General features: G+C 43.9%; 4 protein-coding genes across 4 annotated transcripts; 2 read left to right on the top strand and 2 right to left on the bottom strand.

The window, feature by feature from the left end:
* Positions 1-323: 323 nt before the first annotated feature.
* Positions 324-3,842, top strand: AOL_s00109g11 (uncharacterized protein; the record flags this gene model as incomplete). Its single annotated transcript, XM_011126492.1, has 7 exons — positions 324-836; positions 914-1,180; positions 1,241-1,699; positions 1,771-1,992; positions 2,049-2,519; positions 2,576-2,773; positions 2,826-3,842. The coding sequence occupies 7 exons, from the start codon at positions 324-326 to the stop codon at positions 3,840-3,842; spliced, it is 3,147 nt and encodes a 1,048-aa protein (XP_011124794.1).
* Positions 3,843-5,937: 2,095 nt separating this feature from the next.
* On the bottom strand, positions 5,938-8,401 carry AOL_s00109g10 (uncharacterized protein; the record flags this gene model as incomplete). Its single annotated transcript, XM_011126491.1, has 8 exons — positions 5,938-6,285; positions 6,389-6,480; positions 6,574-6,631; positions 6,711-6,791; positions 6,862-7,048; positions 7,129-7,259; positions 7,317-7,442; positions 7,496-8,401. 8 exons carry the CDS (start codon positions 8,399-8,401, stop codon positions 5,938-5,940), a joined length of 1,929 nt encoding a protein of 642 aa, XP_011124793.1.
* A 2,058-nt stretch (positions 8,402-10,459) lies between these two features.
* On the top strand, positions 10,460-12,289 carry AOL_s00109g9 (uncharacterized protein; the record flags this gene model as incomplete). The annotated part of the gene is made up of 1 exon (XM_011126490.1): positions 10,460-12,289. One exon carries the CDS (start codon positions 10,460-10,462, stop codon positions 12,287-12,289), a length of 1,830 nt encoding a protein of 609 aa, XP_011124792.1.
* Positions 12,290-12,760: 471 nt separating this feature from the next.
* On the bottom strand, positions 12,761-13,966 carry AOL_s00109g8 (uncharacterized protein; the record flags this gene model as incomplete). Its single annotated transcript, XM_011126489.1, has 1 exon — positions 12,761-13,966. The coding sequence occupies one exon, from the start codon at positions 13,964-13,966 to the stop codon at positions 12,761-12,763; it is 1,206 nt and encodes a 401-aa protein (XP_011124791.1).
* Positions 13,967-14,560: the final 594 nt, after the last annotated feature.

Genomic DNA, 14,560 nt, shown 5'->3' with positions numbered 1-14,560 from the left:
TGCTGGTACTGCCGCTGCTTTGACGGGCTGGGCTGGGCTAAGCTACCGAGATTTTCTTGCTTTTCACAAAAGGTCCGTTTGGAGATCAAAGCTTTAAAACAACCACCAACCGATTCCCATCATTTGGCCTCAACCAATTCGAATTTTCTGCACCGCTTCTTTTCTGCTAACTTGTCCATCTTGTCTTCCTCAGTGTCAATGCCCTTCGATAACATCCTCCTTACATTTTGACACCTCCGTGTTGTATCAATCCCGCTATCTTCTCCACTTCTCCGCTTAAGCTTGATTTAGGCGGTCGATATACGCACACACTACATCATAGCATGGAAAGACACGGCCAAGTCTCCATGCAAGGACGTTACGAGTATCCGCTAACCCGGCCGGTTGCGCATACTGGCACCATCCAAGTCCCGTTATCTTCTTCCCTTCGAAACCTCGACCCTGTTGGCGGTAAAGGTGGTTCAGGAATAACCGAGAATCTAAGCTTCTCATTTTGTGTCGAAACCCCGTCTCTTACTGGTCCTGATCCCACACGGATAGCATTCGCAACTCCGGGTGCCAAGGAAAAATGGCTACATCCAGCTGGCTCCGATTCGGCGAACCTTCCGCCCTATATGCTACCGTACCATCGTCAGACCTTGGACAACCTTAAGAGGCTATGCAAGTCGTTAAGCGATGGACCCGAGCATGTCGTCGCCAGCGCTCAGATCAATGAACCGAAACAGGTTATGGGGAAGCCTAGGCGTCTACCCGTTACTACGATTTCGCTATATGGTGATCCAGATGTTGTTTTGAGGACACGGGGAATTCTACTAGAAAGCATCCCCTTGAAGCTTGTATGCTCCCTATCCCGAATTCGATTAAATAATTTGGTATTCTTATCTTTAAAACTTACTAATATTTTCATGGAAAGAAATGTGCTACCGTCGACATTGATGTCGATCAAGTTATCGGTGAAGATGAAAAATTCAGGGCCGATGCAGCTCAGCAACTCGAAAGGATATCTGACTACTGCGGCGTGGATATCTTTGTTGTACACCCAGAACCGACCAAAGGCGTTTCCGTGCGTACCGGTGGTAGTGACACCAGTCAAGACACACGTCTGAAGATCTTAATATATGGTGATGTTGAGAGCGTTGAATGCGCTAAGATCAGGGTCTTAGTAATGATTGATGACATGGTAAGTCCTTTGCAGAATAACATGCCATATACGCGTTTACAAACTAATTTTTTTATATAGCTTGGCCTTCATGTGGACTCGATATTCCTTGAGCTATCTTTGCAAAGTTTGATGTGTGGCCGGGGCCGTAAAGATATTCAGCATGTCGAGGCGGTCACAAAAACGAACATCTACCTACCCACTGCATTCCCGGGGGTCTACGGTTACAAACCTCCTAAAGCTACACCCCGGCACCCGGATATCATATTTATCACAGGGCAACCCGAAATGATCAAACAAGCGGCGAGGATGATTAGCGAGTTGGTCTCAAATTGCAAACTTTATGTTAAGGATGTCTCGTTATCGATGAACAAAATTGACTTTATCATCCTCGAACGCTTGGATGTGGTGAAGAAGGTTATGGCTGAAAATGGGTCTTTTGTTCAATTCCCTTCTCTCGGGGCTGGAAGGTCTATGATGCGTATCCAAGCACCAGATATCCCACCTTTGGATCGGACTATTAAGGCCATCTTGAATATTGTAAGGCTCTTACCCGCCGTGTGGCCTTATCTAAATTTTGTTTCCCTCGCAAGTTTGCTAACATGATATAGTCACATCAATACTATAACGCCTCCTGCTGGGTACTTCTGAACGAGACGGCTCTCTCGTCCATGCGGCCGCTCCTTCCGCAAGAGGTTCAAAGACTTCTTACAGACATTTGCGTTTTTAGCGGAGCCGATATCGCGTTTAGTAAATTCGCATTCGAGATTTATGGCTCCGATGATGCAGTCAAACTCGCATTAAAAATAATTTCAGACGTCAGATTTGTCAAGGTATGTAGTTTATTATTGCCGCCTGAGTGGCTTAGAAACTGGCTAATTCACCACAGGAAAACCGCTCCCAGATTAGAGTCAAAGTTCAAGTCGCCAACGAACATAAGGAATTCGTTAGCGGGAAGAAGAATGGGAAGATCAACAAGATTATGGGCCAAGCTGATGTTCAGATCTTGTTTGAACCTTTCAACGAATTCGACTTTTACATTGATGTGATCGGAGTGGACTTCCAGGCGAGCATGCTGGGACTGGAGCTTGTTGAGCAAGAGTTACCGGCCGACATCTCATTCTACATCCCTGACCGTTATCACAAGCGAATTATCGGCATTGGCGGACAACATATTCAAAGCATTATGCGGAAATACTCGGTATTTGTCAAATTCTCAAATGCCATGGATAGGGATTCCGGGGGTGGACGAGATACCGAGGAAATTGCTGTGGACAACGTTATTTGCCGAACCCCAGCTAGAAATGCTGCGAGCTTGGAGCTTGTGAAGCAGGAGATAAATGCTATGGTCCAACAAGTTGTAAGTCTTCTATATATTTTCTCATCGGGGCCTGGGGTTGCTGATATCCCGATTAGGATTCGGAATACGTCGAGGAGACAGTTGTCATTCCAAGACTCTACCACCGCACTCTGATCGCCCAAAGCGACTTGCTAATAGGGATTGAGAAAAAGTGGTCTTGTAAGATCAGATTTCCAGGCACTGAAACAGCTAGTGACGTTGTCACTGTTAGTGGACCTGAATGGCAGGTCCCGCACGCCATCCATGAGCTTTTGGTACGTAGATCGTTATCCCCTGTAGTATGATATCATACTGATTAGCGACTAGGCACATGTTCCCGAAACCCACACAATCGATATGACGACTTCTGAAAAACTCCAGGACGCCTTATCTTCGACCGACTTCAAACATAATGTGGTTGATCGTTTCAAGATGCAATATGGTGTCCTAGTTGAAACGGTACTCCGACCCAAACGCCTTTCGCAAAATTCGGCAAAAGGGATATGCCAAATACAATTTACATACACTCGGGATAATAGAGCTTCACGTGACATTGCTATCGACTTGTTTAAGGACTTCCTTATCTCTAATGGTATCATGCCTGACTTTCAGGGATTGCCTGTCCGGCCGCAGTCTGATTCGTTTGAAGACTCGCTTCCATACTTCAACAACAAGCTCTTCCCAACCGCCCCCACGCCCAAGGGAAGCGACGAACCCAACAACTCGTCTACAACCTCCCTTCCACTTCCAATGGAGAAACTCTTCAGTGGAGTGTCCCTCTCTGATAGCCCAGGCCCCAAAGCGCCCGAAAACGGTATGCCAGGTATCGGTGGATCCTTGCACCATGCTTGGGATGCTATGAAGACGAAGCCACGCACGAGCCTGTCTGACGAACAGCGAGAGCGCCTTGTGAATGAGTTACCGGATTACCTTCGACAACCCGGTATTCTGAAGGGAACCGCTGGCGAACGAACCTCAATGTACAACGATTCGACTGCTGACCTCGACCCGTCCCCTGTCCCATTTAGCAGAGCTGTTGGTACCAACCCACGATCAGAACCCATTGGTCACCCATACTCAATGAACGGGATCAAGCGCAATTCCGGAGAAAACGGTCTCCAAGCCCCCATCGGACCAATTGGGTCGATGCAACCCCCGAGGGACGTCCCAAGATCGAGGCCAAGCACCGCTGGGAGTAACATTAGCGGGATTAGTGATTCTTGGTCGATGATTAGTAACACAGTTCCTCCTGGTGTCGCCTATCCCGACGCAGACAGCAGAAAGGTTTGGGGACACTTTCCGATGTTTGAGAAACGCCATAATGGTCAATACTTGGTTCCCTAAACACCACCAATTTCCGATTATCTTATTACTTTTGGTCTTAACTGAATGAATGATGCGATGACAACGACGATATCCTTTTGTTTTTACATTGACCGGTACCCCGATGTCGTATTCCCCATTCAATAACCCATTGAAAAGACACCCATCATAAAAGTCCGATTCATTTTTGACTTTCTATGGAGTTCCAGGATCGCATTTAGCTTTTTTACTTTTCATACTCTTTTTTTTTTAACGACGGTCTCGAGCTCAATCCAAACATCAACGATACCCTGAAATCATTTTTTACTTTGTTTTTGTTACGAATATCATACATGTCGCGTCCTGCCTTCTCTCTACACTGTTCGAGCCTGTTGCATTATATCCTCTTCTCACACATACCTCACCTTATTTGTCGGAATCAGCTCTCACGGCCTTTCCCCTCTAGGTGTAGAATAACAGGAAAACGAAACGAAACGAAATAATCTAACGCACCTTAGGCCTTTTTAGCAAATGGAGGATACACGCGACCCATAAATACGATTAGTGTTCTTGGACTGCCCCTTTTCTCCTCGAAGTTCCAGGTTTATTTTCCTTTTATTTCCTTTCGAGACTAGCGAATACCATCTTGTCAGACTCGTCATATCTACTTGATTCCCTCTTTGCATTTCCACTATCATTTTATATCTTCATATATACCTTTTCCCGTTTTAGTTTTTCTGTTTTCTTTCTCTTTCTTTTATTTCCTAAACGCTCTATACCCATACCCCAAATATATGTTATGGCGACTGGCAACGAAACAAAAAACTCTTTTTCTAAAAAATTTGCACAGACTGAATGAACAGAAATGGATATTTACTACTACTACTACTACTACTATATATATAGGCCTATATATTTACATAAAAAAAATATCTCCTGTACCCAGATTTCTATTTTGTTCTACTATTATACCAATTGTTACGAGAACTTGTGAATGAGATACGGGACTAGTTTTTCTTTCTTTTTCTTTTAATTCTATATTAAGTTTCTACTCCTCCTTTCCCTTCTTTTTCTTTTTATTCTTTTCTTTTCTTTTCTTTTCTTTTCTTTTCTTTTCTTTTCTTTTCTTTTCTTTTCTTTTCTTCTAGCGGGTATATACGAATGGCGATGGCGATGGCGATGGAAAAAGACTCTTTGTAGTAAAGCCACTTGCCACGGAAAAAAAACCAAAAAATGAAAAAAAGAGGTAGTATATTTCTTTTACAATTGCGATGGAGTTTAGGAGTGGTCCGGGGAAGGGAAGCGAGGGCTACTATAGAGGGTATCCGGTAGTTAAAAAGGTTCTTGAATTTTGTGGACCCGCTTGGGGGGGGATATAGAAAATCTGAATGAAGGCTGGTGTTACTTGCGTATACATAAAGTTAACTGATCATATAATTATAACTGTCCAATTAATTCCGTTCTAAGAAAAGATGGGGAGATCTTTTTTGGCGTGGAACTTGTGTGCTCGTGGATGGGTGTGTCTGTTTAGACTCGTGGAGTTTGTTTCACATATATGCCTATATATAGGTAGGTACTTACCTACTAGGTATATGTGAGGAATATGATAAAGTGACGGATTAAGATGTAATGTGGAGTAAGATGCTGTTTACTATGTTAAGAGGATTTCGAATGCCTTAGATTGTGATATCATTTGAGGAGTTTGTGATGGGAGGAAGAGGTAGAGATAGTATGTATCATATCGGCTGTTGGTCTCGTTTTGTTGAAGGTATAATTGAGGTTAACGTTGGATCGATTGTGCTTGTAACTTTGATTCCAGCATGTACTTTGTAGGCATCAATAAAGGCTGTGCTATCGCTATGAACATAAGATTGCAAAGGGAAATTGAAGCATTTAAAAACAGAAAGGTAAAGACACCTGGATGCTATACAAGAAGGGAACGGCGACAAAAAAAAAATAAAAAATTTGAACATCCTCATCGATAACTTTCATCCATTCTGCTGCTTGTGTATATTCCACTCCATCACCGCCATCTCCTTAGCCTTGAATCCAGGAACTCTTGAGTCAAAGCCTCATTACCTCATCGCCTGTTACCTTCTTTTGCAGCTCATTAATAATTAAGTACCTAACTACCTACCTACTCAGCATCAGGCGCCCTAATAGCCTCCGGCGTATCTTCCTTCAACAAATCCTCAACTTCGACCCTTAATAACCCGGCCTTCTCAATCTTATCCACCAAATCTTGCAGTTCCTTTCTAACCTTTTTGATCTCCTGCGTACTAATATCCTCCTCTACATTTGGAACAGCATTCTTGACTTTCTCCTTCCAATCTGAGTTCTCAAAGTCGGCGTGATTGTCGAGTTCTTCCCATTCTTCGCGTTCGTCGTCGTCTGGTTGGCCGTGGGCGCGGTTGTGGGCGATGTGGCGGGCGTTGCGGGTATCTACCAAAGCGGAGATGAAGAGGAGGGGGAGGTAGCAGACGCTCTGTGATAAAAAAGGAACGGGTTTTTTTTTGTTAGTTGGTTTGGTTCTTTTTCTGGGCGGAGGGATTGGTAGAGATATTGGGTAAATTGGGGGGTGAGCTTACGAGAACTCGGTCATTGAGTTTTGCGTATCGTTTACGGTCCATCCACCATTCGAAGGGGATTACGAGGAAGAAGACCTCGATTAAATTGAATGCTATATTGAAGCGGGGGGATTATGTTTCGTTAGCATTTTTATTGTATTCTATTTTTTGTGTTTTTATTTTCTTGGTATGCGTGAAAGGCTTACGGGGTAAAAAGACGTTTTCATCAGGAGCGCGGACGAATTGAAGGGTCTTTTGAGCGAACTATTGGGTGGATATTGTAGTTAGTATTGTGTATTATGCTTAGAAAATATCAGGAGGATGGGAGAGGAGGGGATTATACCAAAGCCATAAATTCGTCGGTTGCATTACCGGTGATATCTTCGTAGGCACTGTTAAATAGTGCGATAAGGATGTTAAGCAGCTATGAGGTCCATTGGTTAGAAGATCCTTCTAATATATAAATTTTTGTATTGGAAAAATTGATAACATACCAAGACCATGATGACGAATGTGAAGATATAGTAGAGAATCATTCCAAACGGTGGGGAGAATTTATCAAAACTGTCGAATTCGGGGGATTGAAGGATGGCATTCGTCATTGTACGGAAGATGAAGCCGGTCATTGGTGGTGCTTCTTCCGCGTCGGTATTGTCGAGGCCGATGAAGGCTTGGAGAAATCTAAATGGATATTAGTATTATTTTTATTAAACAAATATAAACCGCTTTTGTGATCGTGATCAAGGTGTTCTTCAGCTTACCCGACCATGATGATGATTAGTAAAGAGAAGAAGATGAAGGTTTCCTGGAACATTTGCTTGAGGATTACGAGCATAGCGCCAAAGACGCGGAATGAATCCAAATAAAGCAGAACTCGGCACCAGAACATGGGCTAGATGATGAACTGTTTAGTCAAGGTCCACAGTGGGTCTCATGGTCTAATACGTACGGCGGAGAATGCAAGAAAATTGTAACTGAGGACATTATATTTTATCCGATCCGGTGTGTCTATTGGCTCGGAAAGGGCTACGCAGCGAAGGACGAAAGATGTAGTCATGAGGGTATATAGAATACACTAATTTCAATGTTAGAAAACTACTTATTGATGTTTTTGGGGCAGAAACTTACATTGAAGACGTTCCAAAATCCGAGATACCATCGTCCGACTTTCCAAAACTTTGCAGCCTCATCGAAGATGAATCCTACAGTGAAGACGTACAGAATACCCTCGACAATGTCAATATCTCCATCCGGGTTTACGGTATTGATAGCAGCGGTATACAACGCCAAATAAATGAACGAAACAAGTATTTGAAATGCATTCTGGTAGGCTGGAGCTTTGAGACGGTCCGGGTGTACGTGGTTCCAGTAGTTTACCGACGTGAGTTTATCGTAGCATACGAATTGCGTAGGGTCGAGTTCATCTTGAATGATCCATCCGTTCCAGAGGTATTTTATACACTTCTGATAACCAGAGGAACCGATGACATCCAAAGCGTGAAGATCCACGGCCCTTTCGACAGCACTCATAGGATCCGTTCTCTCACTATTCTGTAAGTGACTGAATCGTTTGACAAGGAGTTCTTGAAATAGGTAATCCTGGTCATCAGTAGATTCAATGATTCTCTTCGCAAGTATCTGACAAGCCACAGCACGCAATTGTCCTAGATCCGCGTCATAAAGTTCTTTCTTGGATTGCCAACGGAACCATTCGAGGCAGACGAGAAGACAGTATATTACACACGACTTATTCTCGTCTCCTCCGGCGTTCCGGGCTAACTCGATGATATTGTTGTTGATTATTGCGGAATGAGGTCTGGTGATTTGATCTTCGTCGAGTTCGCAGGGAACGGTTTCTTCGACGAGGTATTTGATGCGCATGGCAACTAAGGTTACGGTTTTGGCATCGATGCCCGTGGGCTGTTCTTCTATTGCATTATGGTGGGTAGTACGGCGCCGGCTGGCGAGAGCATGGCGGCGGGGGGTATAGCTGCGATGATGATTCCCATAGATCAGTTTATGCATGTCCACCATTTTGGCCCTTTTTTTTTGGATTCAATTCTAGATCTCTCTTGATCGGTTTTTGGAAGGGGGAGCGCTCCGGGATTGGTTTATTTTGTTTGAAGTTACTTTGTCATTTGAACAATTAGTATTTTGTTCAATTAGATATCCTTTTTTCCCTTCCTTTCCTCTTTCTTCCTTCAGATCCCTAGTCCTAGGTAGTTAAACTGGTATTGTATTGTTATCAACAGTTTAATTATTGTCTTTCTTCTGTATCTTCTGTACCGTTAAAGCTGTTAATTAAAGTTGATGTTTGGTTTTATTTAGTTGGGTGAGGTCGGTGATGGTTACACAGCTGTGTTCCCCTTTAAGAATTAAATTAAAGTAGCGTAACCTCAGCCTTTGATTTGAATTTGACGTCAACCGCAACCGTCAATCAATGCTAACTTCCGCAGTTTCACTTCTCTAGCGAGGGATACAAGTTCAGAAACACAGACTAGAGAGAAAGCCCATTAACAGCTAGACGCAACCAGCCTACGGAGAGTTTGGGAGGAAAGAGGGGGATGGGACTGAAGAGGAGAAGTGGCTGGGACACGCCCGTATTCACGCGGGATTAAATTAAATTTTAGATCTAAAGGAAGAAAGAAACGAGACAGACAGTTAGGACTTTCAAGATTCCCAACTTTTCTTCAGCTCAAAACTGGAACAGCTGACCAAGGCCCAGCATGTTTTTCAGCCGAAAGCTTCAATTGGCTACCCCCGCACGGAGTTTACGAAATCCAAAGAACCCACCTTTGGGGAATGCGAATGCATGCACGGCATCGCGTCCAAAAGTGTTGACGTACGCCCAGCCCCATGCACGTCACTCATTTGGGACTAGCTAGTTATGTAGCAGGGGGAGGGGCGTGGAATTGGAAAAAAACGATCTCGACTATCGATACGTACCAGATAGCTAATTCGCTGGGTGCGAAGGAGTCGGTAGCCGACCAGTCAGCTTTTTGGAGGCTGCGAGAAGTTGCTGACTTTATCTTTCTTAATTAAAAACCTTCGAAACTTCATGCTAGTAACGCTTGTGTAACATGGCAAGGCTGTATACATGATACCAACTTAGTATACCTTGTCCTTGAGCGTTTGGAGGATTGTAGCCTCGAGACCAGGGAGGATTGCTTGTTTAATTTAAGAAAGAATGCATGTTGGTTGGATTAGTATCAACTATTTCACGCCCTCGAGACTATTGTCCCCTGACCTCATCTGTCTCGAGACTATTGTTCCCCATGCAAGGTTCATACAGGCGCTGAGCTCGAGGTATGTACGTGTAACGTAACTTAGACGCAAAGTGAACTAAATCTGTTATTCCATAAGCCAGGCATCTAACTAACTCCTAGCTATTTAGTTTACTTACATACGTGCGTCGTCAAAGTGTGGACCGCGTCTGCAATACGAGACTACGTCGTACAAACGTATCTATATCAGACATGCTAGGGGTTTTAAATATAATTATATATACCTAGGTAGTTTATTTGGGAAATGATAAAACGTTTAAACTTGTATATCTGCAGTTTTACATACAATGAAATATTATTTTTGGCAAGGGTATGCATATGCACTGGATTCTTTCGCTAAGTTATAATCCAGCATGTTGTGATTAAACAACGTCTATAGTACACATCTATACGTACCTATTTACACAAGTGTACATGAAAGCAATCATACATGATCAATTATCGATCTTTCGTACATTTGTAGTTCGGTTCATATGATCACCAGAATCACCAAATCGAGAAGGTAGACCTTGACAGGTATTAACACGTATTAAACCGGCGGGCCTAGCAAGGTCTCCCCGGATAAATACACATATACGATCCACAGATGCACATTGGCGACTATATAGCACTATCCCGCATTTTGCATACCGGACCTATATGGGTCCGAAATATATATGTTTATAGGTATATATAAAGCTTGATGTTCAATTCCCCATTTATTGTATTCCATGAATCTATAGCCGTCTATAGACGTAAAATTATAGACGTAGAACCAATATTAACATCGTACATTTAAATTTATATTTATAATATTCGGTCATTCAAGATGTCATACGAGACTTATACATTCCCCCACCCGGTCTTAGGCCCCCTCACAGGCCGCCTCGTCGAAAACGATTCAGTAGTTCACTTCCGCTCAATCCCCTACGCCACCATCCCCGCCCGTTTCCGTCCCTCAGAACCCCTCTCCGCAATTCCCGAAATCTTCGACCACCGTCCTCACCGTCAATTCACAGAATATGGATTCGCCTGTCCCGGCCGCGCCCATGACCCTTCTGATCTCCCCGGGGAACTTCCCCGCCAATACGACGAATTCAAATGTCTAACCCTCACCATCTCCGCCATAAAATCCCAACTAGATATTGTTTCATCAGGATCATTAGAACAACTTAATCACCTCCAAAAACTCCCCGTTTTGATCTACCTCCACGGTGGAGCCTTCACCGAAGGTGCAGGTCACATTTCTTCAATGCATGAAACCATTCGATTAGCATCCTTCTCCATCACCGATTCCTCCACTCCAACAATCTTAATCTCGATCGGATACCGACTAGGTGCATTCGCCGGTCTCGCAAGTCAAGATTTATTAGACGAGGCGATCGAAAACGGGGATGAAGAGATTTTTAACCAAGGGCTTTTCGATCAACGGAAGGCTCTCTTGTGGGTTAAAAAGTTCATAGGAGGCTTCGGTGGTGATGAAGACAGGGTTACGGTGTTTGGAGAATCTGCCGGGAGCATGAGTATTGCGTTACATTTATTGGCAGACGAACCGTTGTTTTCAAGATGTGCTATGCAAAGTGGGAATGTTGCGACTTTTGGACGGACTTTGAAGTGGGATGAAGTCAACGGGATATATGAAAAGCTGTTGAAAAGTATAGGAGGGGATGCTGGTGGGACTAAAGAGCAAAGATTGGAGGTTCTAAGGAATATACCGCAAGAACGGCTTTGGGAGGAATTTATTGGCATCGGAGGGGCAGTTATGGAGACTTATTATGGAAGTGAAGGGACGTTTTTTAAGAAATTGGAAGGAGTGGTGCCGGTTTATTCGAACCATGTGGAACTAACCGCAAAGAGGGAGTGGGTTGATGGTGTTATCGTTGGCGACGACTTTTGGGAAGGATACATATTTAGGAACGGATTGACACATGCGAAACATAAGAAGTTTGTTAAGATGTTCAAAACGGTATTCGGGCAGGAGATGGGGACAAAGATCTTGGACAGTTATGATATTGAACCCGACGAAGGGGTGTGGATGGATCAAATGAAGTTTTTTGTGAGGGTGATGTATTTGATTGGAGATCTATTCTTTCAACAGCCTACCGTGCAGATGGTCGATGGGTTATCTAAGGCATATTATAACCCTCAGGCTAGTGGGGATGGGAGGAAACAAAAGGTTTTCAGATATCAATTCAACTTACCGAATCCGTGGCCCGGGTCACCATTCTCCTACGTTTCGGGCCATCACTTTGTCGAAATGTTTTACCAGTTCATGACATTTCGAGAACGGTACCCTACCCATCGAAATAAGTTTTATCAACGACAGTCTGAGGAGATGGCGAGGTTATGGATTGCATTTGCGAACGGGAAGAATCCTTGGGAGGAGTATAAGGAACAGACGGGTTATAAGATTCAAATTTGTGATGATGTCAACGGATGGCATTCGAGGACTAGAGACGAAGATGTGGAGAGGTCTAGAGACGAACAATGGGGGGAGAGGAGGTATAAGCAATGGGAATTGATCACGGAGGGGTTCGAGAACTTGGAGAAGGAAGGTGGGAAGGAGAAGGTGGAGTGGGCGAGGAGGAAGTTGTGGGATATGAATGGATATATGGATGATGAGGACTTTGTGTTTAGTTTTGGGAAGAAAGAGGATTGAATTCAGATCCTCTTTAAATTAACTAAGTAGTTAAGTAGGTACCTATTAATAAAATATACATCTAACTACTTGGGTATACAGATATATTGTGTATACAGGCTCCTCGAGACTAAACCAGGCATAGTCTCGAGGGCAGCATCGTCAATTCTAAAATACAACTTACAATCTGCGTTGTTTATAACTACTCTCGAGTCCAGTTCATAATCACAGCAATGCTATTTTGTATATAGCTCAGGTACTGTCTCAATATAGATCTATTATCAGTACGATGTTTTAAGATATAAGACCATGATTAAATGTTCGTTATCTAATTAATATTCTGAATGACTACTCATATATCAGAGTGCCACTGCATATTTACATCCGCTCCTATATCGATGTCTATATAAGGACTATATAAAATAACTCCCCATAAACGCCAGCCGCTATGCCCAAAGTTTTAGTTGAAAAATTGCTATAAAAGATCCCAGCCTAGGATGTCCTCGATATTCCAGCTATATTCCTCCCCCAAGGTTCCATTTCCTCCAGATCCTCAGTAGGGTACGGCGTCATCAGCCCCGACCTCTCACTCACAACTGGACTCCCCACTAATTCCCCCCTCTTATCCACTCCCCCCACCAATGTCGAAGTCCCGGTGGTCATAGTCCCTCCCGTAGAACTAACCGGTACGATAGTCCTACTATTCCTCCCAGACCTCCTTTTCTCCTGCGTAGGTAAACTATCTGTTATTCCAACATTCTTCACCTTCCCGAGTAACACCCCCCTGAAATACTCCCTAACGGGGCCCCAAATCGCCACCACACAGACCACAAAAGTCCCCAATCCGGTTTCAAACAGAGCGCAAAGCACCAAACTCGGAGCCGTAACATCCCTCCCCAGATCCGACGGATGATACAAATACATCTCTAACACATAAATCCTCACCGCCTGTGTCGCACAAGTGACAAACCCCGTGAAGAAAACAATACACAACGCCAATTTTTTCGATATCTCCAAATGCGACTTCCAAACAAACGGGAACGGGTAGATTAATAACATAAACTCCGTGAATAGTCCGAATACCTCTGTTACTATGGTTAACTTGTGGAGATAATCTGTTCCGCCGTTTTCGGGTGATGGACAGTTCCAGGGGTTCTCCCAGGTGTCCTTTAGTGGGAAACAGCTGACGAAGATGTTCACTATTCGCATTATAAACTGGAGGATACTGAGGAGGAATATTCCGGAAAGCCAGTATTTGGCCTTTTGGGTCGTTGCGAAGGCTCGGTAGTAAAATAGTACGATTGAGATTTTAATCAACATCACCGCGAGAACATTGCAGAGATCGTGAATCCATAGCCATAACAGGAATTTCGATAGTCGGTCCAAAGGTAATGTGGATATTGTAGACGGGACAATTGTTACGGTGATATAAACCCATATAGCCCAGAGTGCCCACGTTAATGGTAGAGACAAAAGGATGAAGTAGTCGTCCCATTTTATGGAAATGGAGTTTTTGATGCGGATGTAGAAACGTAGGAAGATGCCGAAGGTAGCGAGAACGGGGAGAATAACTTCTACGGCGGCTCCGGTTTTGAGGTCTGTGGTGTAACTGGAATTGGACATTGAATGGCTGCCACTGCTGTTTAAACTTGCCGCGTTGGGGATGTTGGATTCGGGGTTGTAGGCTGTGTAGTACATGTGGAATCGGCGTGGGGGGGTATTGCAATTGGCTAGCTACAGGCGCATGGATCGGAAACTGGGGTTTAGGCGCTGCATTTCATGGAATTCGATCTGGAGAGAAAAGGGGAATACAATATCGAATCGATTCTAGAATAGATAGAGAATGCAGGTGGAAAAGGGTATGAAAAAGGGAAAGAAATGTCAGAGCTTTGAATAATAAACCATGGACGAGAACAAAGCTAGCGGTTTAATCATCAATCATGCATGCGCAAGCAAGAGCCGATAGGGCGCGGGCGCATTGTGTGAAGAGCTCAAGCTCGCTCGGCCGATCCATATCGCTCAGCCGCAGTCTCTTGCTGCGTAGTACTATGTAAATAAGTAGTGAGAGCACATATCTGCCTACGAGGGCTGCAGGGAAGCTTTTGGTTGAAGTTCTTGGGTATAGAAAAGGCATTTCTCTGATTGGTTGGACGCACGGTGGCGTTAAAAGGGCGGGTCTTTTTTTCTGTTTTGGGATATCAGAATACCGTCGTGACCTTGATGCCAAGCGTAGCACTTCGCAAACCCATTTTTAATAGTTTGCATTTGGGTCCATGGGTGGGTGCATATGCT

This window comes from Orbilia oligospora (assembly GCF_000225545.1).
Source record: "Orbilia oligospora ATCC 24927 unplaced genomic scaffold scaffold00109, whole genome shotgun sequence".
NCBI lineage: Eukaryota > Fungi > Ascomycota > Orbiliomycetes > Orbiliales > Orbiliaceae > Orbilia > Orbilia oligospora.
The sequence above is the reverse complement of the archived record's forward strand: the minus strand, read 5'-3'. Positions and strand labels throughout refer to the sequence as shown.